Source organism: Seriola aureovittata, chromosome 16, assembly GCF_021018895.1.
Source record: "Seriola aureovittata isolate HTS-2021-v1 ecotype China chromosome 16, ASM2101889v1, whole genome shotgun sequence".
Taxonomy (NCBI): Eukaryota; Metazoa; Chordata; class Actinopteri; order Carangiformes; family Carangidae; genus Seriola; species Seriola aureovittata.
The window spans coordinates 21,573,215-21,600,989 of NC_079379.1; the positions used below are offsets into that span (position 1 = coordinate 21,573,215).

The window sequence follows — 27,775 nt, forward strand, 5'->3', positions numbered from 1 at the left end:
GTATACAGCAGAAAATAGCCATGACAATGAGCCATTTAATCCAGAAAAGAACTGAATTTTTTTTAAAGGAGTGCGGTACTATGGATTGCACTTTTACTGCTTTAATTGTATTTTATTCTATTTTTATTTACTTGAGACTTTATTTTTATGGTTTTATTGTTTTTTACTGAATGCTCTCTTGCTGGTGACACTTTGGTTTATTTGCACCCCTCTAATACCAAGACGCTTTTGTTGTATTTCTGATTTCTCTCGTTTTAACTCTGTTGCCTTATACATAAGCACTTTGTAATGTGATCTTTTATTATTTTTATTATTATTAGGATAAAACGGTATAACCTCGCCTCCTATTGGCAGATTTTCTCTTCATTTTAACTTATTTCATTTTCAAATAAAGTTATTTGTCATCTTTGATGGTTAAAACATACCTAAAAGCAAAAAGTAACAGGAATAATTAAGGATAAGTAGGTTTCAGTTTAAAAGAGCCGAGGCCGATAACTCAGAGATGATGAGAGGGGGGTGAGTTAAATTAGCCTAAAGGATAGCAGATAATGGATGTAACCTTCATTTAAAACCAAGGTTGTACACCGAGTTGAACACAGGGCCATTAGCGTCCTTACTCATGCATGGGGAACACAGCACAGTGCCAGGGATTACGACCGCCAGATGCCTGTGAGGTTTTTTTGTCATGTGTCACACAGAGGTGGCTTCACAAATTTACCTCAGATCTTCAAGGCTGATGTCTCGGTGCAGGAAGAGAGAGCGTGGCCCTGTACCTATACACGTTCACTTCATTTCTAAAGTGTTCTCATTGTACCTCTGATCTGTGGAGCCGCAGTGGGTCAGTTTTTTCCTAATCTATCAGGAAATAAATAATCAAATGATAAGTTGAGTAAAATGAACCAGGAGATAGACAGTAGTATAGAACCACTAGAAGTAGCAGTGGTATAGTCTGTGTCATTATTTGTATTAGTATCATTAATAATAGCGCTGCTTTTGAAATGCTTGGTTAGATATTTTTGGCACAGTTGAACATTCAGATGTGATCTCAGCGTTGCATTGACATCACCTCTCTGCAGAAATCTGGGTCAGTAACAGTCGCCTTTGATTGACTTTTCAAACAAAGAGAGTTTTGCGACATCAAATAATCGCTGATGTCATGTAGCGAATCGGGAGTTGAGCAGAAGTAGAAGCAGTAACGCTCCCGTGGTGTGGTAGCAGTGTTTGTAGAAGGATTAGTTGCACTGGTAGTCATGGTAATAGTAATTAGTAAGTAGTAGGACTTTTCCTTCGTCCTTTGTTCATTCATTATCCTCAGAAAGGTAAAACCCCAAATATTAGCTTCACTTTATTGCTTACTAGTGCAGTTAAGGACGGATTTGAAACGTATTTTCACAAGTGAATGCAATATAATTTTTTAACTTATAGCCATAGACTTAAATCTGATGTTTTTGTTCATAGTCGAGGCTGAAAACTCACACTTATGGAACTTCTTACACTTAGTTTTATTTGTGCTTTAATTATCATTGTATGTGCATATGTCCTTTAGTGTTTGATTATGTTTTTTTATTTATATCATAAATATTTCTTGTTCTTTTTTTAAGTTATTGTATTGTATAATCAGCATAATAACAATAATAATAAAAAATATTGTAGTTATACTAGTTGTATTTCGGCACAGCAGCTGCAGTGACTGACTTTGTCTTTAAAATCCAAGATAATGCAATATGTTCTGCAGCATAATTTGTTGCTAATTACAGCTCAGTGTAATTAGCTCTTCAATGTAAGAAAGTTTTGTGGCCTCAAATAATTCTTGATAACCTCAAAACACACCAAGTACCATTAGTGTAGTATTAGCAGGAGCAGTTGTGGTGGTGGAGTTTTCTTCTCTCCTCTGCTCATTCATTAATCTCCTCTTGTCTACACGCTGTGGTTGTGTGTTTATCAGCTGGACACTGACAGTGTAAGAGAGGGTTGCTTAGCAGCCACATCCGTCTGACTGCTCACTGATAGTGACTGGGTTAAAGTGTTGTTTTGTAGTTGAGTTCCGCTGACTGTCTCCCTGTTTTCACCCAATAATAATTTAAGGTTTTCTCTTTGTGTGTTTCCACTCTGCTCTTTCCTCACTCTGCTGCGTTTTGCTTTCACACAGATTGTTGTGAGGGAACTAAACATCTGACTTTTGCTTGGTCCCTGCAAAGCCTTTGCAGTGAAAATGTCACAGACGGGACGTCAGTTCAGATGCTGGAGCTGAGTGTAACTGAGCTTACAGCCCCATCCTGTGGCCGCTTTGCAAAACTGCACCTCTTCACCGTGACCTCTATTGCTGCAGTGTGATTCACTGTTTCTCTGCTGCTTAGCTTCTGCGTGTGCATTTGTGATGTTTGGTTTTCCACTGAGCTGAAGCCTGATACAGCCGGGCTCAGAATAGATTTATATTGATCCATGACGGATGGCTGGAGAAGGGGCAATGGAAAAAAAAAAAAAAAAGAGTTTAGTCAAAACAGGAACCAAAGTTGTGATAAATCTGGATGTCTTTCTATTGATGTCCACACATATTCAGCCTCGGGAAAACACATTATCTAACCAGTGAAATTGAAATTAATTGCTTGGTATTGCCCTTTAATGAAGCACTTAAAAACAGGAAATGTGTTTGATTCTTCAGCACAAAATGTGTCTGTTAATGTTTCTGGCCCTTGTGTGAAGACAATGTCTTCATTAAAATTCATAAAGTCAGAGCTTAATCTTCATGAGTCATTTCATTGTGTTCAATTATTTCTCTGTCGCTGTCCGGCTGAGTAAATGAGTGTCCGCAGACACAAGAGGCAAAATTAATTTCCGCAGTCATTAATTTTCACTTTGAATTTTGACTGTGTGTGTGTGGGCATGGGTGTGTGTGTGTGTGTGTGTGTGTGTGTGTGTGTGTGTGTGTGTGTGTGTGTGTGTGTGTGTGTGTGTGTGTGTGGTGACATTAGGTTAAAGGTTAGATTTAGGTTAAGGTTAGGGTTCGAGTAAATCTGCAGCAAATGTAAGTCAATGTAATGTCATCTGAATTCACATAGACGTGTGTGTGTGTGTGTGTGTGTGTGTGTGTGTGTGCGCGCGCCTTGGTGCCTTTGTATCAATATGTGTAATAATGTAGGTGTGAGATGGTGTTTTGTGTGTTTATGTACTCCCTGCCTTGTGGCCTCAGCATGGTTACCATGAGAACAGCACAAGTGGTGACATCACTGCAGCAGTGTGACATCATTGCCAGACGATGACTCATACTCTTGGCTCACTGTTGTGTGTGTGTGTGTGTGTGTGTGTGTGTGTGTGTGACCATGTTTGAATGTGTGAAGATGCTATCGGAGGAAACACATGGGCCGAATCAAAACAGTTACTCAGTTGACATCCATGTGTTTTATTCTATGTAACAAAAATAATTACATTGTCTTTGTTCTAGCGGCCTACAGTAACAATATTGAAAAACAAAGAAAACAAAAGCGAAATCATCCGACGGGACAAATAGACATTTACATGAACATCATAGAGAAATGTTGAAGAATAGAATTATATTGCACAACTGAGCACAAATGGTCCCCTGTCAAAAAAAGTACAATATCTATGTTCATATTCATGTCACAGCTCAGAGCGCCCGTCCAGAGCTTTCTGCGGACTGACAGCTGATGGACTGCATCATGTGATCAATACAGCATAACCTCATGTTAAACTCCACCTGATACAACCACAGCAATAATATACTTCATTTTTCTAACGCAACACAGTCCCGTTCTTTGGCACATAATATCTGCAGAGTAAAATGTTGAGAGTCGTCAGTGTGGTTTTGAGTTGGATACAGCATGGGAAACATAGGATGTGAAAGCAATCAAAACAAAGAAACAAGAAAACCATTAGCGTCTGCAGTCTCGGGGAGGAAAGACGAAGTGGCTCTCTCGCTTTGAGCTGGTGATAATTAGGATGGACAGAAGCTAATCAGCGGAGGAGAGTGGAGATCAAAACATTGTGAAGCCACTCTCTGAGCCAATCTGTTCTAATGAAAGTGTTAGTATACCGCCCCACGTAAAATGGGACTTAATCAAAGCCTATTAATACAGTGAGTCAAAACACAAAAGGGGCAACAAAACACATTGACTTGTATGTATTTGTTCTTTCTGGTAGACCTACTCTTAACAGAAGTGCAAAATATCTGCCAGTGAACTGAGATAATTTTACTTACTAAAGTTTGGATTTTCTGAGTGGGAATTGGATCTTTACTTGTCTTTTTGATGCTAGCATTTTCTAATCCTACATGAGGGGCCTTTAAAGCTGCATTTACTGGTTTTTGCCACTTGGGGGCAGCAAAACAGCCAAAAATAAACGCAATATTATCATCGTATGAAGTTGTTACAGTGAACATGTGCAAGCAAACATGTATTTACACATTACGACCCAGGTCCAACACTCAATCTCTCTTTACCTGTGTTTTGATCTCCACTAACTCCTGAGGGATTTGTTTCTCGTTCACTGGCTCGTCACTGACTGTGTGTTTCTTGGTGTCGGATAGGTCGAGTACATTGAGCTGAAACAGGCTGAAAAGCTCCACACAGCTGATGGAGAACTGCAGAGTTAGTGGATATTTTCTGTGGGTTTGTCACACATTTAACAGCTTTAAGTGTGGCGGTTTGTACCAATAGTTTATTCAGTAACATGACAAAACCTGCTTAAAACTGTTTGTTTTGTCTTTCGCTTTTTTTTTTTTTTTTTACTTCCACATTTTTATTTTAAAATTTCACTTTCACATCCTTTTCCGTACCAACAATTTCATGTCTGGAGACATTTATCCTCTTGACTCATTTGTTTCAGTCACGGAGGTCTGCACTCTCGCCTCCTTTACATTGACTTTACACTCTGGCAATAAGGAGATGATGTTAATGATTCAAGAAAACCTACAAAACAAGTTGATTTGCACTATAAAAGTTACACTTTGTGCTTTTTGCACTTCTTAAAAGAAAAGATTGTAAGACTGAATGCAGCCTGATTAAGTTGTTTGCATCATATAATGTTGCTAGCTTTGATCTTCAGGCATGTTCATTACATAATAAACAAAGGAAGGCTGTATAGTAGTTGAGATGTTGTGAGGCGTGACGTCATACTTCTGTCCGCAGGGTGACACTGTGACACTGGACAGTTTTTTTTTTTTTACATCACTGACACCCTTCTCCTCACACCTCAAACTTCTCCTGGCAACAACTTCTCAACAATTTCACAAAGACACCTCCCCCCACCCCACCTCTCCACCACCCCCGCCCCCCCACCCCCGCCCCTGCTGGCTAACTCTGCCATTTTTGTGAAATCAGACCTCTATATGTGAGTATTACTTGTAGAACTGCAACAGTAGGCTACAGCAAACAAAACGACACGCCCCATTATCGGAGACAGTACAGACCGTTTACCAGCGGACCACAAAAGCAAGTGTAGGTGTGGGGAATAATACTCAGTGCTTCAGTGTGAGGGTTTACACTCAGATTTTTACAAAGTTAAACTAGACTGAGGCATCTCTTGTTACACAAATGATACAAATACAAAACACATGTGAGCACTCGCAAAAGTGTCACACACACCGAGCTTTCACAAGCACTCACAGTTACTCAGACTCACTCTGTCACTCTCTCACACGTGTACACACACACACACATACACACACACTCACACACAAACAAACACACACACACAGTAGCTGTGTCATCATATGAAATTAGGTCTACGCTAGTGGTACATTTACATTTACATATTATATTTGTTTATATTCATAAATACGATTATACAGTCGTATTGTAATGTACATGTAGTTTTATCATTACAAATCGCACAAAGGGGGCTCATTCTTCAGCTTTAGGGAGGGAGCGTGTTCATTGGCTCGGTGAGAAGGAGATAAATCTGATTCACTGACAAGAGAGAAGTCAAATGTTCTTGCTGACTTGCAGAGAGAAAGTGGGTGGGAAACTGATGAGCCACACACAAACAATACAATGATCTGCTCCAATGAGTCCTAACAAGAGATCCAGTAAACAAAAAAAGTCTTTTCACGGTAGTGGGGCTGCTAACTGAGGTAACTGTCCTGGAAATATCTGTCAACTTGCTAAGTTTTAAAGACAAGCTGCCTCCTTTCATAAATCCACAGGCACTGTTCACAGGTCAGTTCTTCACAAAGGGAAGATACAGCCCCCTCACAGGTCCTCACTCTAAAAGCTAACACACAGTTAGAACTAAGATGACCGACTTCGCATTAACATGAAACTTGTTGTAACATATCTTAAGCTGGATTCTCGTAGCTGTGTGGTTCTTTTTTTCTATAAATGTAAAATACTGTTTCTCTGTCGTATTTGTCCTTGACCTGATGTTTACCATAAAATGTGATAAAAACATTTATCAAACATTTTGGGAAAATCTGCGCATATCTTCCTTAGTGTGAATTAAATGAGGAGGTTGATACCACTTTCAAAGCTTTATGCTAAATATGAAGCTGCCGCCAGGAGGCAGTTAGCTTAGCTTGCTAAGCACTAAAAGCTAAGCTAGCTAACTTGGCTCTGTCCAAAAGGTTAAAAATCTGCCTACCTACACCTGTAAATCACTAATTATATCTTTCTGTTTCTTCACTCTGTATAAAAAGTTAATTAGCTAGCTGATTTCTGTTGCTTGGAGTCTTGTGCTAACATAAGCTAACAGTTAATATATGTAACATACAGATACTGTATGATGAGTGTTATCAATCTCCTCATCTAACTCTCTAATTTATTATGTAATGTAAAATAGTAGTGGACATTTGTTCCCCTGGATTTTTCAAGCTGATCCACCAGACTACACAGAGGTTGTAATTATAATCCACAAGCTTTCTGACTCTTCAATGTACAGGTAGAATAACACCTTAGTTATCTGCTTTGTGAGCACACGTACACGTACACCTACACGTACACACACACACACACACACACACACACACACACACACACACACACCAAGCTTCCTCTTCAACCTTTGCTCTTTTTCACATTGATTTTAGATCTGAGCTGAGTTCAGTAAAGTTCCTCTCCCTTCACATATTATCAAAGCGCTTCCTCTCTGACATTTAGGGAGGAGGAAGACAAAAAGCGGGGAGAGCAGAACAGTGGGAGAGGAAGAGACGGTTATTTCAGCTTTTCATGGAAGCAGGTTTGGCCTTTCGGAGAAATACCGTTTCTGTCATACAGCATGTAATTATTGTCCTGATTATCCCCACTTCACACTGTAGTTTCTATTGCTATAATTGCTGGTCTTACAGAGGCAAAACCACATTTCATATTATTCTGGATGTTTATCTTTTTCTCGTTCTGCTTCAGACTTCTAATTAGTTCAGTTTTGTTGCCAAAACTCACAATTTTACTTCACATGAGAGGCAGTTAAAACGTATCCAAAGCATATGCACCTGCAGATAATATAATAACTCATCAGAATTTAGTTAAAAGTCTCATTTAAAACTGAACCCATGCATGAAACAAATACCTCAAACAGTAACAGTCTTTTTAAAGTGAATTAGCTGCAACAGAGAAAGAACTTAATCTAATATTTTCTAACGATGAAACAACTCATAAGTGTGAGTTATTGCACTGTTGGCAAATTATATTTGTGCAAATTAATTAGACAGGTTACATCTTAGATACTGGGCGGGGTTCGGTTGGAAAAAGGTGATTTCATTTATTTCTTTCGACCAATCCAAGATTAGCAATATTTGAATCAGAATGTGACGGCAGTTGCAGGGTCGTTTGCTCATAAAGTTTGATGCTGAACTCGCAAATTTTCTTGGTAAGTAAACAGCTGTTACTGCTAATACTGGCTATGTAGCAATGGCAAAACTGACCAATAGCTAAACTTTAAACTTTTAAGGAAATTGTTTTCCAACCTTGAACATCGATTTCAGATTCTGTAGCCGTTAATATTAAATGTTTTAAAGAAATTCTGAAACCAATTTTTTGGGGGCTTTAAAGCCAATGTGTGTTGAATTTGAACAGACTTACACATTCACACAAGACTGTGCCAGTTTTTACAGCATTTTTCTCCCAAACAAAAACCTCGACTGTGAAGGAAACTATATCCTCATAAGAATTCTACACATGATGGCTTTAAATTTTACAAGCTGCTGTAATTATTTCATGTCATTCTTCTTCCTCTTGCGATCATTAAAATTAAAAACATAATGTAAATTTGTCACATTGTATGTTACCTCAGGCCATCGGCACACTGTAGCTGGTATGCAAATGTAACCTAAAATAAATCCCAATGAGAGCCATGCAGGGAGCATGTTAACCTGCTGGAGGGTCCAGATTACATTATGTAGAGGGTACGGCTTTATTTTAACCTAATTACATGTCCTTTTAATGAAATGAATGTAATCATAAGATATTGATTTTGCTAGCATATGTGGAAAAGCTTTACGTGCAGCCAGAAGTCACTGATTAGCACATCAGTATGCTTCACCATGCTGCGGGAGGCAGCCGTCTGAGACATTCATCACCTGCCTGCCTCATACTTAGAGTGTAAAGCATCTGGACACCATGCTGTAATCTATCGGAGATGCGCTCTTCAAGTGCTATTTGACTGATTGTGGATTGTTGAGGAACTAATGAATGCAACTGCACACACACACAAACACGCAGAGGGGGCAGGTTGATCTGGGAACAAGAATATTTTGCTCGTCACATTTATCCTCACACACATTCTTACTCACACACGGCTAATGGTAATATTCACTTACATAAATCTCCATCAGCATAACATTTGCTTCTCTCTTGTCGCGCTACATGAACCATATGGACCAAACAACAGGCTCTCAGTTGGTTTGATGCCATTCCTTTTTTTCAAGCTTTCCCACGGAGCACAGCATCCGAACACTGGGTGTGTTTCAAAATTGGCATTGTGGGTGCCAGAATTCAGACTGGTACCTGATAATACATTAAAGGAATAGTTTGATTTTTTTTTTTTTTTTGGAAAATATGTTTATTTGGTTCCTAAAACCACTCTATCACCAGTAATACCACTTTAACGTCTGTATGGTGAGTATGAACCTTGAGCCATGAGACGATTAGCTCAGCTCAGCAGAGCCACGGCATGGTTCTTTCAAAAGGTAAACAAAAGAAAAACAAAACTGCAGCTTGTTGTACATTTCAGTATTTGTACAGGTTAAACCTAAACAAAGGAGACATTACATGTTCATTGGTGAATTTTAGAGGTGCTGGTAGGCAGATTTTTCTTTAACTCACAGAGCCAAGCTGTTTTTCCCCCTGTTTTCACTCTTTATGCTAAGCTAAGCTAACCGTCACCTGACTCCAGCTTCAAAGGAGAGCGATATCAATCTCTTCATCAAACTCTCTGCAAGAAAGTGAATAAGCGCATTTTTCCAAAGTAATAAACTATTCCTTTTTAAACAAATAGGTGTGATTTGGGGAAATGATGGGAAATGGTAATACGTAATCGAATAATACATTCCATGTTAACTTACATCAAATGAAAACAACCTGCTCTGCAATTACTTCTTTTAAGATTAGGATCTTGGAAGGAGTAGCCAATGTACTTTACTTTACAAATAAGAAAGTTGGGTAAAACAAGAAGCATGTAGCCGTCGTAGCTGTAAGACAGCTGACATTTGCACTCAAGTCACCCTGCAGCCTTGTAGTCTCACATGCCAGGCAGCGAGTCTGACAGTGTGAAAGTGTGAGTGACACTTCCACTGACTGTATTTCCTCTGTAAATCCCTACTATATATCTTCTTTTTTTTCTTTTTTTTTTTTTGGCCTATTTCAAAATGAGCTGGCAGGATTTCCACCTTTCACAGATCACCAGACCGAATTTATAAAGAGACCCATCTAGACTGAAGCAGAAGTGCCGCAGTGCTGGAAGAAAAGAATGGCATCAATCAGAGGTCTGTTGTGTTCCAAACATGGTTCACTTCTAGTCATCACTACCTCAAAAAAAGCCTCCCTACCTGTCTCCTCCTCCTCCCTTTAACTGTACCTCCCCCCCTTTCATCTCTTGCCTCTCTGTTCTCATATCCTTTTTCCTTCTCTTGTTTCAGTTCAACTCTTTCCCCCGTCCCTCCCCTCCCTCCCTCTGTATCTCCACCCATCCCTCTCTACTTCTGCATGTCACACTGCAGCAGTAGGACGATGGAAGGGTCAGACTTGGCGGCCTCTTTGAACTCTTCCAGGGTGATTTCATCGTTGTGGTCCTTGTCCATCTTGGAGAAGATTTTGTCCACGCGCTGCTGAGGGGTCAGCCCGTCCTCGTTCATACGCATCATGATCACTGTGCCCACCATCTTGTAGATGGCCTGCGGAGGAGGGAAGGGAAAAGAAATGTTCTTAAAAATGTGGAATCAGCGGAGAGGATTTCCTACTAAATAAAACACAAACACACCTCTATGATCTCAAGCATCTCCATGCGCGTGATCTTTCCATCCCCGTCCAGATCGTACATGTTGAAGGCCCAGTTGAGTTTCTGCTCGAAGCTGCCCCTGGAGGTGATGGACAGGGCGCAAATGAACTCTCTGAAGTCGATGGTCCCGTCACCGTTCTTGTCGAATGTCCGAAACGCATGTTGGGCGAACTTGGAGGCATCACCGTACGGGAAAAACTGAGGTGTGAAAAATGACAAAAAAACAAGGCACACAACATAAGCAGCAATTCTTTCTCTTGAAAAGAAAGTGAAGACATAATATTTGTAGCAGCGTAATGATTTTTTACACTACGCTTGAACGGAGCAATATACATTCCTGTGAAATGCTACGCTGATTGAGCAAAGCTTTTATTCTGAAAGGCACAAACTGACCATTCGGGTGTATTTTCTACTTTTCTTTCTAACTGTAGCTAATATATTTTCTGGACGTACCTATGGTTAGTCTATCTTCCTGTGTTGTACATGTGTCACCACAGTGATTGTGCACTGACCATGTTTTGAGTATATTATTATCCTATTTCAGAATATATCATTTGATTAAATATCTGCGTAAACAAAAAAAATGTGCCGTGGTTATACTTGTAGTTGTCATTTCAACCACTCATATAAACATTATTTCTTTGTCTCTATGAAGTTTGAAACGTTGTCAATAAAGTTAGTACATGTGATGGACAGGGTGCAGGATTCTGTTTTCTTTCTGAGTCAAGACTTTGATCCTTCAGACCTGTCACTCAGACTTTATGGAGTGCCAGAACATTTCTGAAATTTCAACCATTTGAAAATGATAAAAAAAAAAATTCCATTTGACTGACAACAAGAAAAACGTCTTGTTTTTTGTGAGTCTGTCGACGTGACTGTGTTTAAAAATGACTGTTAAAGACTTCTTGTTCACAAAGTGAAAATACTACTTGTACAGGAAGAACCTCTTTTACAATATAGAAATACCTCTTCATAAAAGTAATACTTCATATCATGATGTGATTTGGTTTCATGAGAAACTAAGCATGAGTATTTATGCTTTTATCTCCACCACACTTGATTATTGTAGTGAATTTTATGTGGATCTCAGCAGGGGAAACATGCAAAGACAGTTTTTTTATGTTTTATATCCTGTGTTTCATATACTGTATGTACAGTACAGTGCTAAGAGAAGAAATCACATCCCACCACTCCTCGCTGCCTTTCACTGTCAGAACTGATTGTAAGACTGTTGTTGTCCAGGCCCCTCAACTGAGGATCTTACACATTCATAGTCTGTATCCTCTTCTAAGTCCCTCCTAAAAACTTATTTTTATCTGAAGGTTAAATGATGGTAAATAGTTTTCTTTATAATTTTGTCTTTCAGGTTTTGGATTCATTTACATATTTAAGTTACTATACAAAGTTCTTGACATCATCATCACTGCAGATTACCAGATACAAGCCACGGTCGTTTTCTGAGAAGTCAAAGAGCTTGAGAGGATATGCGAAACTGATTTAAAAATATCTTTAACCCCTTTGTGCATCCATGAAAAATCAGTCAGCCTCTCTCTGACGCTGTGCCATCTCAGAAAGCTCCAGAATAATCTGAGACGGCAACAGACACGGTGGCAGTATCACAGGCTCTCCCTCCTCTCTTTGCCCCAAACACCGGGCCATTAGTCACAGTAGCCACAGTATCATAAACTTTCTATGTAGCAGCCTAACAATGGTGTGAGTCATTTAAAAGGTTTAAAAGGTTTTTATATAAGTATGGGAAAAAAAACCGAGAGCACAGCTTTTGCTGTAGGCTATGTAAAACCTAATGTTACCCAGCTGTAAAGAAACTTTGTATTACTGTATAATCAATCATATAATAATATGATTTCACTTCCTCTGCTTCATGCCCCCCCTCCTCACCCTCACCTTAACATAGAGCTGCTGAAACTCCTCCAGGTTGAGAATGCCAGACGGACAGTCTTTGAGGAAGCCTTTGTACCACTGCTTGAGCTCTGCCTCGTTGAATTCAGTGTTCTTGGTCAGGTCATCCAGGACCTCCGGAGCCAGCTTGCTGTTGTGTTTCCCCATGATGCTTCACCTCTCTGAGTGGGAGGGAGGGAGAGAGATAGGGTGAACACAGGTGAGGAGGTGCTAGACAAATAACAGCAACAACAGTAAAACTGATTTCACTTAAAAAATGTAAATGTGCACATATTACTCTGATCCATAACAGTAAGATATCTCTCTCTCTATATATATATATATATATATATAAAGGCTAGTAAATGTCTGGAAAGTTATCATTATTTAATAAACACATACGTCTGCATTGGACAAGTGGAGTCATCTGTTAAATGATTGGTGGAAATGGACACTTTTAGAAGTGGTCATACATTGCAGAATAATCGTCCATGCTACAAAAAGGTCTTTCCAGTTCGATAATGACTCATATTATTCTACCTCCATAATCACTTTATGTGAGTAAAGCCCCTGGTAACATTGCTGGCATTTCGTCCATAAATTGGCCCATTACCCCGGCTCCTAACCACACACATATGAGGACCGCTGCAGCGCCGTCATGACGCCATCGCTGACTCACAGCCCTGTCTGACAGCGCTCGCACTTTGACACCAGGACACAGCTGACGCAGCCGAGCCAGGCGGCCACAAATCCTCCTCTAAATTGCAGAAAGAGTGTGGTGACGGTTTCATGGCTGAAATATCATCCTGTCATGCTTTATGGCGAGTAAGTCATGGAGAAAGGGGCAACAAAACCCTAAGTCACTGTAAACTGCACAAATATTTTGGACTTCCCGTGACAAGTGGGAGGCACCGCAAGAGAGCCGAGAGCTCAGAGGAAGAGCAATAAAGGATATCAATAGGAGCGAGGTCGTTCTCTCATTAAGTTGTTGTGAAAAGGTCGCCTGTGATCTCATCAAGCTGAAACACAAAAATTTACGTTTCTCTCTTCTCAGTTGTTTGAGAGAAAAGAAGGGACACAGCTTGAGCGTTCATGTGTTCGCTGCAGTCCAGTTCAATTCAAACATCTTTGACTTTTCTCTGTAGCTGCCGGAAAATAGCTTCGACTTTTAGCAGGTTTATAATAACACCCGGCGTGTGTCCTCCATGGACGAGCAACTGTTAAGTGGTCCGTTCCCACAGAGGAGTTTGTATTTAAATTGTGCAGTGACACGAATGAACCAAAGCAGAGGTGACTCAGGAGTTTTGAGTGTAGGAAAGCGACTCTACGGTGGCCCAGACAGGTCAACTCAAATGCTTTTCCATTGTTTTGACCCATCTGGGCCAACGTACTACTCCTTTGTGTTGCATCTCACAATATTTCTACATCAGTTTAAAAGAAATGCGTTACTTAAACAGGCACTTGTCTTCGCACAGACACAATTACACTCACGGAAACATGTGCGCACACACAGTTCAGTTTCACAAGGTTAACTGCTGCAGGATGGATGCAGACAGATGCTGAGGGCCAGCGGTGAAGAGGAGGATCATGTTGTGGCACAAACACCTGTAGCGCTGTTTTCCCCCCGTGGGAGAGGGTCAGTGTGAAGAGACCACCTCCAAACAGACGAGTTAGATTCATGACACTCTGCCTCAAGCTGCAGACGTGTAGAATAAAAGTTTAACTGCCTCTAAATAATTGACAGTGGACAGTCAGGTAGCTCTGTAAATAACTGACTGCATCAACAAAGACAACACACCACAAGAGCACCAACTTGTGCCACAGGCAGTGAGTTTATTTTGACACACACACACACACACACACACACGCACACGCACACGCAGCACAGTTGCTGTAGTAATGCATCTTGCCTCTGATTGAGGCAGATGAGATTTTATCCTTCTATTAGAGAACCAAATGTAGCAGATAATAGAGTTTCCTGTGGAAGATAGAGAGAGGCGCGACTAGCCAGGCGAGCCGACGCGTTGGAAACTTATCCCATCTGAAAGAATCAAAATAAACACTGCTCACGCCGGCAAGACAGGCGACCCATAGGTCCCCAGGTTGGATGCTGTCTTCCAGTGAGGCGCTCAGGTCTCTGCCAGCTCATCTTAACTGAGGCAGAAATGTGTTGTGGGGGAGTAGCTATTCAGTTGGTGGAGGTTATCTGAAGTTTACCCCCGGCTGTTTCTTTTTCATGGATTAGCAAATAAATCAAATCTCTGTGGAACCAATGAGATCCACTCATGAATACAGATTAACTGGCTTCTGTGCCATTTTCTCTTTTTGGCTGCCTTAAAGAAGGTGATGCTTATGTGAGCGCACGCACACCCATACGCTGTATGTGGAGGGTCTGCGTGTATTGCAATAAAGATGAGCTTGATGTGTAAAGAGAAACAGAAATGGATGGAAAAAATAGACTCCTGATGTACCTGTTTACGTAGTCCCGACAATTCAATTCCAGACCTCTGAACCTCTGTACACATCAACAGTTTTTTCAGTGATTTAAAAAGGTCTGCTGCTGCACTCACTGATGGCTGTTTCCTGATACTAGTTGCAAAACAAACTTTTCTTCCCTGAACCAGAAAAACAGCTGCATCCGTTGAAAAAAAAGAAGAAACAAAAACGTTAACGGGCTTTACTGAGATGGACACAGCCGTGCAGGTTAATGTAAGTTAACTTATCGCGGAAATAATTTGCACTAGTCAATATGTTATATTAAGAATGGATCAAATGATAATGTGCGATGGGAAAGGAGTCCCTCATAGAGTTGAGTATTTAGCAGCTAAAAATCCAGATATTTTTTCTGAAAAGTTGGTGGAGACCAAAATTGATCTAAAAGGCGAGTGGATAAATGTGAAACATGTTGCTCTGCGTCTGCTGGAGGTTAAATAGGAGGTACCGTTAAAATGTTCAGCATAACAACTTTAATGGGTGATGATATATGAGTGTTGTGTTTATAGATTGTTACGCTGCCCCCCCCCCCCCCCCCCCCCCCCCCCAAGTGGCCAAATAATCAATTAATGCAGCTTTAACTTGCCATATTTGTTTAACTGTGGTTGTAAACTAGACTGCTCCTAGCATCCGCTCTGTGTTATGTAACTCTCTAATGACTGGTCGGAGCAAAACAAAACAATAGAACCCCGGCTCCCAAACAGAAATGTGCATGAATGTGATAAGAGTCTGAATAATAAAGTGAAACAAAATGGAAATTTACACTGGTTATCAGGCCATGTTTTTATGTGGATCTCAGGGAGCATTGAATAGAGAAACAGGGATGTTAAGCACGAGCTATCTAATAATATCCATCATGGCTGAACAGATAAAGGAAAGAACGCCACCTACAAAACTCATACTTTACCGACAGAGCTGCATTGTCCAGGCGTCTGGAATCCTCGTATCTTTTGGATAGAGGTTATCAGCATGAAGTCGCAGCTATTTTCGGCTTTAATTCAAAAAATGTCAATTTTAGTATTGGCACCATAAACCCTAAACAGCCTGTGAGAGGATCAAATCCCAGGGGAGGCCCATTTATGCTCTCTAATGACAGTGCATTCAAAGTCCCTCCCTCTGGAGCTAACATGAATAGCTTTATTCCCTAAATGCTGCAATTTCCCGCAAATATACGACCCTCAACGCCTCTCTGCTCATTCCGCCAAAGGGATCAATTGGCCTGGCAACATGCTGTTGCTGTGCCCAATGACGTCTTTGACAATCCGTTCACGTCAACACGGCAGAGGCATGAGAACACAATTGCACACACAGACACACACACAAGAACACACACAAAAACGCTAGCTTCAACCAGGGGACAACCAGGACATATTAGTCCCACCACACACAGGCTGAATCCAACATTCTTCTACACGTAGACAATCACACAGTGACATGAAAATTATAAAGGAGGGGAAAAGACACAGCAAGGAAAGATGAAGAGGCTGTGTTTAGAAAAAAAAGAAAAAGAAAAGAAAAACACGAGAGGGAGGATGACTCAATCTGGATTCACACCTCTGAGGGACGAGGACAAACAGGGAGAGAGAAGGGAAAAGCAATGAAGATGGAAGGGGGGAGGAAGATGGGAGGCGGCAGGCAGATAAGCAGAGCTTGTAGAAAATTGTCTCAACAGGCGTTCAATAGAGAAAGACGTGTATCTTATTGAGTCTGAAGGGGCCTTAACGCATGTTCATTGCAGCTGTCAGACTGATAGTAAACACAAAGTCTAATCTGAGTTGTAAATGCGTGGGAGACTGTGTGTGTGTGTCACTGCATGTGTGTGTGTGTGTGTGTGTGTGTGTGTGTTTGCCAGTCCAGCATGATGGTGATTCAGCCAACCGGATAAGCTAGTTATAGTCTACATGTTTGTGAGCCACAGTCGGCAGTAACACACATTTTTTTGTGTGTTTGTAAACAGCGATGACATGTCTTGTGGGCGGAGCCTAATTTGTGGCAGAAAGTGACCGTTAGTGGTTTCGGACTTTTGGTCCACACTTGGTCCAAGCCTGGCCCGCATTACTGCCACATCCGGGCAGATTACGGCTGTTGTGCGCCCCAGATGTAGAAGTTGCATCATGCCGTATATGGGCCAGACTCATGCCGTGAATCCGTCAATGTTGGAGGCAACTGAGAGGTTAAATTGTGAGGATACAAGGAATTGGTTGTTGACTCTTTCTCCCGCCTCTCCTCGTTCTTCTTCCTCAATCCGAGGAAGTGACAGACTCTTTTCCAGACTGAGTAGCTCTTTCTTTTTTTTTTTCTCTGGGAGTTTGTTCTCAGACACTTCAGGTTGTGGTAACAGTTCTTGTTCTAGGTCCTGTAAAACTGTGAGAGAGTCCTCCCTTTGCTCCTTCAGCTCTTCCTTCAGCTGGGCATTTCCTCTCTGTAGGGCCTGACTGACCTTTCGGTCAGCCTTGAGATTGGTGACAAGCTTGAGGTTGTTTTGAGGTCAGTTCCTCCAGTTCTGTCCTACTCACTCCTCGGCCCCTGGATCAGCTCCTGATCCTCTCTCGTCTTTCCAGCTGCAGTCTCCAGGTCTCGCTGGGAAGACACTCTGCCTGTTTGGACAGAGACTCCTTCTCTTTCGTCTCCCGCCTGTTAGAGAGCCTGGTATTTTCACTCCGGAGGGCCTGACTGACCTCTTCCTCAGCTGTGAGCCCTGTGACCAAGTAAAGGTTACTTAAGGTCAGTTCTTCCAGTTCTGCCTTCAGGCCCTCCAATTCCTGATGGAGGGGCCCCTGGATAGGCCCTTGATCCCCTCTCACCTTTTCAGCATGAGACTGTTTCTCTTACTTGCTGCTGTGGGTCTTTTTGTGGCTGAAACTGCTCACTCACTTTCCTCTGGAGCTCTGCAATAAAATCCTCTGCCTGTTTTGACGGCCTTGATCTGTTCGGTCTCTGACTGCAGCTTGGTAGAGAGCTCACGGACCTTCTCTTCTGACAGGAGGCATGTTGCTCTGCTTTCTGGAAGGTGAGCCTTCAACACCTCCACCTGGGAGCCTAGAGCCTCTATCTCACCGTCCTCCAGCTGCTCTGCCCATTTTTTGGAGCCAGACGCTGATAAAAATCCGTCTAAAGGCCATTGTTGTCACTATCAACTGTCTTTTATCGTGTCTGTTCAAAGATCTCCATCTCTCAGACTGGTGTGTCACCTGTCGAAAGCCCTGAAATGAAACGTCTCTGTCTGAACAGTGATGATAATTTTCTGATTAATTTCTCCATTAATGTATTGATTGTTTGGTTTGTAAAAAGCCAGACTGATCCCGTCTGTACCTTTCAACTCGCATACACTCCCGAGTGGGGAACGTTTGTGTGTGTGTGTGTGTGTGTGTGTGTGTGTGTTTTTCCTTATGGGGTCAAATAGGCGTCAGTGTGTGTCTGTTTGGGAGTCAGAGGTTACTGAATGAACAGACAATGATGTAGCCGAGATGAGGAAAATTATTTTGAATAGCGCGCTTTATGAACATTGAAAGATTCACATTTTTTCATCAGTTATAAACGGGACTCATACGTTGAGCTGCATGGAGGGAGTGTGTCCTCGAAGATGGGGCGAACGTGTTTGCGTCCACATTTTTTGCAAACTGAATGTCCGACCTTGAGAACAATCCCACGTTTTTGTGTGGCGCCACTTTCCGAGTCTGACAGGCATCTGGTTGCATTTTGTTTCAGTACCGACAATAAGCAAATGTACACGGTGTGACAGCCATCAATTCTCATACCGTGGTATACAGTGAAACCAGTATACTGCCTCAACTCTAATGACATCATCTTGGCCTTCAGGAAACTGGGAATGTGATAGCTATATTTACTTTTTTCTGACATTTTGTCGACCAAAAGATTAATGGCTTAATCGAGGACAACCAGATGAATCAGTGATGAACACTTACATTAGCTGCAGTCCTATTTTTAAAAGATGAATGAATATTTTTTAAATTATTTAATGATAGAAGATGATAGCTGTAGAGCTGGGCAATTAACTGAGAGAGGATCAAAACTGACATTGAGAACCTCTCACAGACTTAGTCTTGCCCATGTTGATTAATTCAGTTGATATTTTCCCTAATGTGTGCGTTGATGAGCTGTCCCCTTAAAAAATAATAACTCATGTTCAGTCACAAGCCTCCGTCCTGTCCAACTAACGTCAGTCCTCCTTCACTCAGCTGGTGATAAGGATGACACAAGCGCAAACACTGACCCTCAGGCTCCATCCACAATAATAAGTTTTACGTGCTGGGACGCACTTGTTATTCAATGCTTTTAACTTCCAAAGTCACAATTAGCCAGTTTGCAGGGCATGTGTTGTCAAATTGATGCAAATGTTTTCTGAATTTGCAATGAGCTCTCAGGGCCACCGTACGTTTTAGTTTGAAAACGGCAATTGATCATGACAAAAACGAGTATGTTACAACCCAAAAATTAAATAACAAATCTGTCGGAGCCAAAGCAGTTCACTGTTAAGGAAATGCAATGTACGAGACTGATTGGCTTGGATTAGTTATCAAATTACTGTATGTTCTGTTGGATCAATTTCTTCAAAAATCTTTGAGGAAAAGTTTTTGAGGCAGCAACAAAAAGACACCCACCCCCTTGATCACTTGCACCATGTAAGATTTCAAGAGTGAGTTCAAAAAAACTAAAGTTGTTGCCAGAATTATACCTATCAACTTTAAAAACATTTTTTCTTTCTGGTCACTCGCAGCACGAGGGTACACGAGGAAGAAAAGAAGGTTAGAAAGCAGCGGGCTTACCCTGTCATTATTATGAGGCTCAGGCACTCGGGCTGTAACTGACTGGAGCCCAGAGGGGAAAATGTGTTGGTGTCCCCGTGACTGAAAATGATTAGCTGGCAAAAGCTGTAATTGAGTTGGAAAGAGAGCAAAAATAAGAAACTAGGCCTCCCATACAGTAGTAATTTCCTGTGCGTGTGTGTGTGCGTGTGTGTGTGTGTGTGTGTGTGTGTGTGTGTGTGTGTGTTGTCTGTTGTGTGTTTGCAATGGCAATAACCTTTGTGAGAGTGGAAATGTACAATGGACTGTCACAGCAAGGGGGAACAATCAATAGGATACCAGTCCAATGCCAGCCCTCACCGTGAACTACATTGTGGAGTGTGTGTGTGTGTGTGTGTGTGTGTGTGTGTGTGTGTGTGTGTGTGTGTGTGTGTGTGTGTGTGTGTTCCAGAGTGAAAGAATAGGAATACAGGAAGATGCCGAAATCTGATGAGAAGTGTGCAGCCTGCTTATTGACATGTGGCCGATAAACCGCTCTCTGAATGGTCTTCGTGGCAGCTCGCCGAAACCATCAAAAGCGAAATAGAACAATAAGTCGTCTTGACAACAGTTGCCCAGTTAACCGCCAAACAGCCGTCCGGCAGAGGATTAGGGTTTTGGCCAATCATTACAGTCGCTCTGCCAACTGGACCTGGCCAATTGACTTGCTGATATGTGGGTTTGACGAGGGGGCTTAATTGAAAATCTAAAAACTGGGCAGTGTCTTCTTCGTCCCACATGATGCTCTGTGTTTGATTAGACACGATCTGACCAGTGGGCAGTGGTTGCCAGTTAGAAACCTGCAGTCTGATTCAGTACGCCAGAAGCAGGACTGATATTGCAATGAACATCATTTTGATCACTTTACATGTAATTCTACATACATTTCCCACAGAGCTGCAAACTACTGGGAGCTATTTCTGGCACCCAGAAGTAAAAGATCTATTTATTTTCCCTATAGAAAAATGTCACATGACTCACAGCTGGATCTACTTCTTCAGCTTGTAAGGGCATGACACTGTCCTGGTTTTATCAACAGTGCAAAAAAACCAAACATATATATTGCAATTATTTTGGCAGATATCGCAATATGAATCACAATTCCAGCTGGAATAGTCATTTGTACTCTCATTTATGTTCTGACACATTTTACCGTCATCAAACAAATTACGCACTTGGCCCTATTGCGATTTCAATAATATTTTAGATTAATTGTTCAATCTTATTAAAAAATAATTGGTTCTTTAGTAAAAAAGTGAACTTGTGTGCTTAAAAATGTAACTTGTCACAACTACAACTCCCAAGGTACATCATGGTAAGAAACATCCAATCACAGATTTTAAAGTTCTGTTACATGTGACAGTAACAGCATTTGAAGATTATGCTAATTAAAGAGATGATTTCTTCAGTCATTTCATTTTTGGATTCTCTGTCAATTTTAAATTTATTCTGCAACGATGACGCTGTGTTTTTTCTCAAGTGCGACAGCAATATAGCATTGTATTTAAAGCAGTGTCTTCAAGTCTTAAATAGAAGAAATTATGCGGGACAGTGTTGCACAGGTCTTGCATAGTCACCCAGCATGAAATAAAATGAATCGATATTCATTTTATGATCAGTGAGCACAAAACACTCGACAAGACCTGTTACTTGACTTGGGCTCACGTCATATGACCCACTCACCCCCAAAAGACAAATCAATGAGCAGTGCTGCTTTAAGGCAATATTGGATTTACAGGATTTTGCATCTGTATTATTATATGTATTATTTCAACCAAAAACTTATTCTACTTTATCTATAAGGAAATTTTCATTGAATTTACATTGTACAATATACATATATTACAATTTATTCTGATATGACAATATAAAACTATGTATCATGCATAAACTTTATCCTTATTGCCCGCTCATATTTTCCATAATGTAATACAGATTATATTGACTGTCTAGCCATAAGTAATAGTGGGAGGAGAAGGAGGAGATCTAATCTAGTGGTTTCAATAGAAGTTAAATAAAAAGATTTAAAAAAATAAAATCCAGAAATGTCTGTATGCGAATTATGTAACAGTGACATAAACAGTGAAAGTCTTATTAATATAAAGTGAATATAATATGTATGAATATGTAAGTTCTGACAGAGTTATGAGAGGATGTGTTGGAGCTGAGATGTTGAGGTATGATCTAAATATCATTTTAATCTACATACGTCTCTGTGGTGACTGGAGCAGGAAGGATGCATCACTATAGAAACGCGGCTCACCTCAGTGCAGTTCAAACTCTAATTTAAGACCAGGCAGCATGTCGAGCCTGGGGAGGAACACGGGGGACAAAACGGCTGCATGCGTGTGCCATTATGAGTCAGTCTCCCTGCTAACCTTTGTCTCCCATATCTCCAAAACACCACTTATACACCTCGATATTTTATTTAATGCCATCATTTTTACATGTACACTCAAGTCTGGGTGACTCACGTCTGAGTGCTGCAATAATTGTTGACTATTGTTTCTATATGCACCCTATCAAACCTGCACAGCCTTTTAAATGTGGCTAATAATATTCCAGGCAGCACCTATAAAATCACACAGACACAATCACACAGACCCAAACACACACACAAACAGACGCTCATATGCACAAAAAACACATTTTCCTATATTACGTAAGGCCTGGTGGAGAGCTGTTTGGTTGTAAGGCTCAGGTGTTTCAGCATCAGACAAAAACAGTCTCTGGAACAAATATGCCCATTTCCCGTAAGCACACACTCACACAGAGACACACACACACACACACACGGTAGTGTGTTTATTGTGTAGTATGTTGACAGTAGTGTAGGAGAACAGGGGAAACGGAGCATGAGACAAATGCCTGCAGCACTTACCCCTGCTCCTGTACTGAAAGGTATCCTCTCATCACTGTCCTTTGTTAACATGAACATTTAATGTGTTCTGAAACAAAGACCTGGTGGAGGGCGGCAAAGCAACGTCGCACAACCGGCACAATCATGTCAGAACATTGTGTTTAAAGTTGCTCTGTGTCATTTTAAGTTAAATTAACACCTCTAATTCAGCTAGTGCCATATGTGTATCTGTGTAGCACTGAAACACATAGAAAACACACATCATACTGTACATGCAAAGGCTATGGTTTGATGTAGCTGATAATTTGTTAGAAAGCATTGCAATATATATATATATATATACTCATCGTTATTTTTAGATTTGAAAGCTTGTGTATTTAGTTAGTGTCTCCGGCCTTGAGATGGACTGTTTTCCTCATTTTGGCAGCGTTTCTGTTTGTCCTGGCACTGACATGGAGAAAAATTGGCCCTGACTTTTTCTTTTACTTCCACTAATCCTCTGGTAAGAATTTGGTAATTCCCAGCACTTAAGCACTCTCAGCACTTAATACAGAAATGTGACACAATTTCACATGTTAAAACAGCTGCAGCTGATCAAGGCTGGTCTTATGTAACATATGTCAACCAGACATCTATTAGCTTACTATGCACAGGAGATGTGTGATGGATTAGGTCATGATCAATAGTATCCATGTCAAATGCAGTAAAAAGGTAATGGGGGCTGTGGGGGAATCTGGAAGAACCTGCTTTCTCAAAATTAAAATGTGAGGATGAACAACCAAAATCACACATATTTAACCCTAATATATAAAACTAATATACTGATGAGTCTGAAAACACAGAGCTGGTCTCCAAACATGTCTGCAGGATGTTTAAATAGGTGGCTGTTTGCTAATGATGATAATAATAAGTATATCTGTTAAATACTGTGATTTGTTTTGCTGTCTTATTGCGTTCTATAACTCAACATTTGTCTAATGCAGTCTCTTTACCCGCCTTCTTTGTGTGCCTGTCATTTGGGGTGCAGGCCAGTACTAGCGGATGCGTCCAGTACTGAATTTCTTTTCCAGTCCAACCATGCAGTCTCCACCATTGGAAAGCCTCACCTATGTTCCTGCGGCTCTTCACCGTTGTCTGATTATAGCACTTCTTTTTCAGTTTTGTTCTTCTGGCCTCCTCCTCTTTGGCCTCAGCCATCTTTCCTTCTTGATAATGTGTTTATGTCGTGGAGTACACACCCCTGCCAAACCGCCGGTAGACATTGCTTCCATGCCCTTGCCTTAATGTTGCCGCTGATCTCTCGTCTACAGTCCCAATCAATCCCATTCAAAACTCCACACAGTCCGGTCGCAACAGAAGGGTAGACCACTCCTTCCCCTGGTTAAATTGGCGCTATCCCCTCTTCTTCTTCTCTCCCTTACAAATGCACCATTTGCTGATTGGCTGGAATAGTGTTGTGTTGCTCAGTCCGAGCCACTTTGTTTATTTCCCATCAACAGAGCCAGGGCTGTGTGGGAACACCGAATTCTTTTATTCTGCACACACACTGAACGGACAACTGGGTGACCGTGAGAAGATACTCACTGAATTTCACTTCAAAAAGTGTATTGAATTAGAATTACTTACTCAACCTTTAAGGCCACCAAAAAAAAACCCCACCACAGCAGGCATAACAAATGTCCCAGCATGCATCGGGCCAAAGGCAGGGTATACCGTGACAGATTGTCAGTCTGTCACCTCACCAGGTTGACACATAACGATATAGAAAGACCAACGCGTTCACACTTATATTCACACCTATGGACCATTTTAGAGTCTAGACTCACCTCACCTGCATTTTTTTTTATTAAACTGTGGGAGGAAACACACATTCTCACCCACGACTGTCTAGCTGTAAGACGACAGTGCTAACCACTGAACACACAGCCCTTTTTCTACATCCTTTATTCATATTTCCCTACAGTTTCTGGTGTGTGTTACATTTCCATTGTAATGTATTGTATCTGTCAATCCACTGGAAAACACCCTGTCAATGATGTCCATTGATAAATGTGGGTGTTCATTAGTTATCTTACAATTATGCCAAACTCCTTCACTCAACATGCCTTTGTTGTTGCTCAACCATTATTAGCCGGAACTCTGAGGAGCTGGTAGTGTATGTCGGAAACACACACACACACACACACACACACACACACACACACACACACACACACACACACACACAACACACACACACAAACATTTCCATATTCCAACATAAATCTCCTTGGGTAACAAAGCATGTGACATTAATGGCTGAATCAATCAGTCAAGAGACACACATGCAGCAGCACAAATACATGCACGCACACACACACACACATGCAAGCACACGCACATAATGATGCAGTGATGCGTGAGACAGATGCATAGTACACCTGGCGACAGGCTTTCGACAAAAAGTAAGCGATACAAAGGCAGAGAAAAAAGAGATGCACAAAAGTGTGGGGTGGTTGTGAGTGTCATTCATCCACTGCTGTCAGGAAAAAGACGAGACAGGAAAAACAAACAACACACACACACATATACACAGACACAGACAGGAAATTGTAGTGCAACATGTTGCTCCGAGCTGATATTATTGTACTCCACAGATTGTAGATCAATAGGTCTTTCCAGAGTAGAGGAAGTGGTTATAATCATCCAGTGATATGTCATTCAGCTGTTATGTGTAAATGAGCTTCTCTCTACCTCCTATTGTAAATAACAGGGGGTTAGCGTATGTGTATGTCTACGTTTAACGTCACTGCAAAGACCAAGTATTCAGTCTAGCCAAACAATATACCAGTGAGTAGCAGCATTGTAAACCCTGGAAAGGTTTATTTAGAATATACAGTAACAGTGTAATGTTTAAAAATGCCATAGAGGAGAAGAGAGCAATGGGAGCTTGTGTTAATTTAAAGTCTTAAAGTATAGGTCAATAAGAAAACACAAACACACAACACACAAAATATATCAGTGAAAGTTCTGTCCTCTTTATTTGGATTATCACTCAACAGAGTGTACTTGAGAGTTTTAGCATGGAGCACTGGAGCTAACGATCAGGCGTGATTTTGCAGCAACAGTTGGACGCACAATCCATGGAGTATAGCAGCGAGTGGAAAAACATCCGAAAGGAGCATTAAAGCAGACTTTCAGAATAAAATCCTGCACAAGTAATCATGCGATCACTTAAATTGGTGATGGATTGCGATTCCACCCAGAAATATTGTCATATGATCTTTTGGCCGGATCGCCCACCTGTAGCTTGCTGTAAAGTCAACCTCAACTATATATACGGTATGTGAACAATCCTGCAGTTTATATGCTGAAAACAATGACTGGTTGAGCATGTCAAGGTATATTATATTAGATATCAATAACATAATTTATAATAATATGCTGGTTTTAGTGAATATGTTGGAGGAGAAGGTCGTATGGACGAGATGTAAATTGTGCCACTGTAATATCACCCTTGTGGGATGCTCAGCACCACTTGAGACAGCCTGACTCTTGAGAACTCTACACAGTCTGTGGATAGTGTAAAAGTGGGTTTCAGTAGAAGTAAAGCAACTATTTTTCTGGCGTAATAAAAGCCAAGACTACAAGCAATCACTCTGCTACAGCACCTTTTGTGTGTCTGTATTAATATACTCCATCACTTTAAGTCAATATGCACTTAGTTTAAAAAACTACAGAGCTTAAAATGTGTACCCTTCAGCTCTGATACCCATCATGCACTAAAGACCTGCTCCTGTTCAGTTAAAGGCCGGCAGCCAAAGGGCTACAGAGCCAAACTGAGCTGTCACTGCCACCAGCTGTCTGTCATGGATGTGCCCATCATGGGTGAGTGTGTATGTGTGTTTGCATTTGTTTGTGTCTTTCCATTTTCACGGAGCCCTGCTTTGATGGCTTTGTCCTGTAAATGAACACTACATCACATATAGACCCAGCAAAGAATACAAATGCACAGACACACACACACACACACGGCCAGTCATTATGATGCAATAACTCATCTGATATGACCCTTTGATGCACAGCCGCATGAAGGCCACCGGTAATGTGAACAAGCTCACACACTGCACACATTGGAAGCTGGTGCTATTGATTGTGCAGATCCTGGTGTCATCCACAGAGGACTGGAATATGGTGACAAAACTAAACCACTAGTTCAGTCATCGGCTTTCTCTTCACTCACACAGGAGATGACTCTGAAGGCAAAACAGTTGAGACCTGCAACTCTAAGCTTCTTTTGCAAACACGAAAAGAAACTCTTGACGTAAACGCACTTGTTTGTAAAACACAAAGCAATTCAGAGGACAATCGGACCCCAAAGCTGCAAGTAAACATACATATGATTCATTTTACATCCATATATTATGCTTATTTATGCCCTGCATGTGAAAGACACAGCCAGAGTCCAGTTTCAGCGGTGCGACACACAGGTCGCCTTATTTTGTTCAACCATTAATTGCTCCCAGAGCATGAAGGACAATCTCTGACTTCCCTGCATTTTCTCATCTGTGGAGACTCTAACAGTTTATTCATCCATCCAACATAGGCTTTATGAAGCATTCAATAAAAATAACCCTCAAATTTTGACACACGCCAGCACAATATAAGCATGGTAATGTTTTTTCTGCCTCAGTCTCAGCAAAGTGTCTCTTTTCTTTTCCACATGGAACAATGGTCCCAGGTTCAATTGCCTCTACAGCCCTGAGTGTCCTTGAGCAAGACACAGGAGGCACAAACTGCTCAACAAGACAGTTCAGTATAAGTAAAGCCTTGTTTAACTCCTTTATAGTGCTAGATAAGTGCAACACTGACAGGCTTAAGGGTTCTGCCCCCCCCCCCCCCCCCCCTTCATGGTGCAGCACCTTGGATATTAGCCCAGCAAAACAATGTCCATGACTTCCTCTCTCATCACTCATTGCTTTTGCTAGTAAGCCAGTAAAGGGCATATTTGGACACATTTTTACCAGCACCTGCCAACATTAACATAACGACGAGAGACCGTTTACAAATAAAAAAAACAAAAATGTCCTCCACTTACCTTGTAATGTTTGGAAGAAAACAAACGCTCCTTTTCAGCTATGAATCAAAAGCGTCTTCTTTGCTTTTCCCAGTTATTCGCAGGTTATTATTGTTGCTCCAAAATAGTCCCTCCCTCATGTAAAATAACCTTCGTGTTAACTCACCTCTCTCTGGAAGAAGATGAATGAACCGCTGCGTCTCCCTTGCCAACACATTT

The 27,775-nt window shown here is 41.2% G+C and overlaps 1 protein-coding gene across 1 annotated transcript; it reads right to left on the minus strand.

Annotated features, from left to right (window-relative positions):
* Positions 1 to 3,380: 3,380 nt before the first annotated feature.
* LOC130183973 (hippocalcin-like protein 4) lies at positions 3,381 to 27,775 on the minus strand. The gene is made up of 4 exons (XM_056399685.1): positions 27,578 to 27,775; positions 12,349 to 12,524; positions 10,426 to 10,641; positions 3,381 to 10,339 (listed from the first exon to the last, which is right to left on the minus strand). The coding sequence occupies exons 2-4, from the start codon at positions 12,508 to 12,510 to the stop codon at positions 10,142 to 10,144; spliced, it is 576 nt and encodes a 191-aa protein (XP_056255660.1). The 5' UTR covers positions 12,511 to 12,524; positions 27,578 to 27,775; the 3' UTR covers positions 3,381 to 10,141.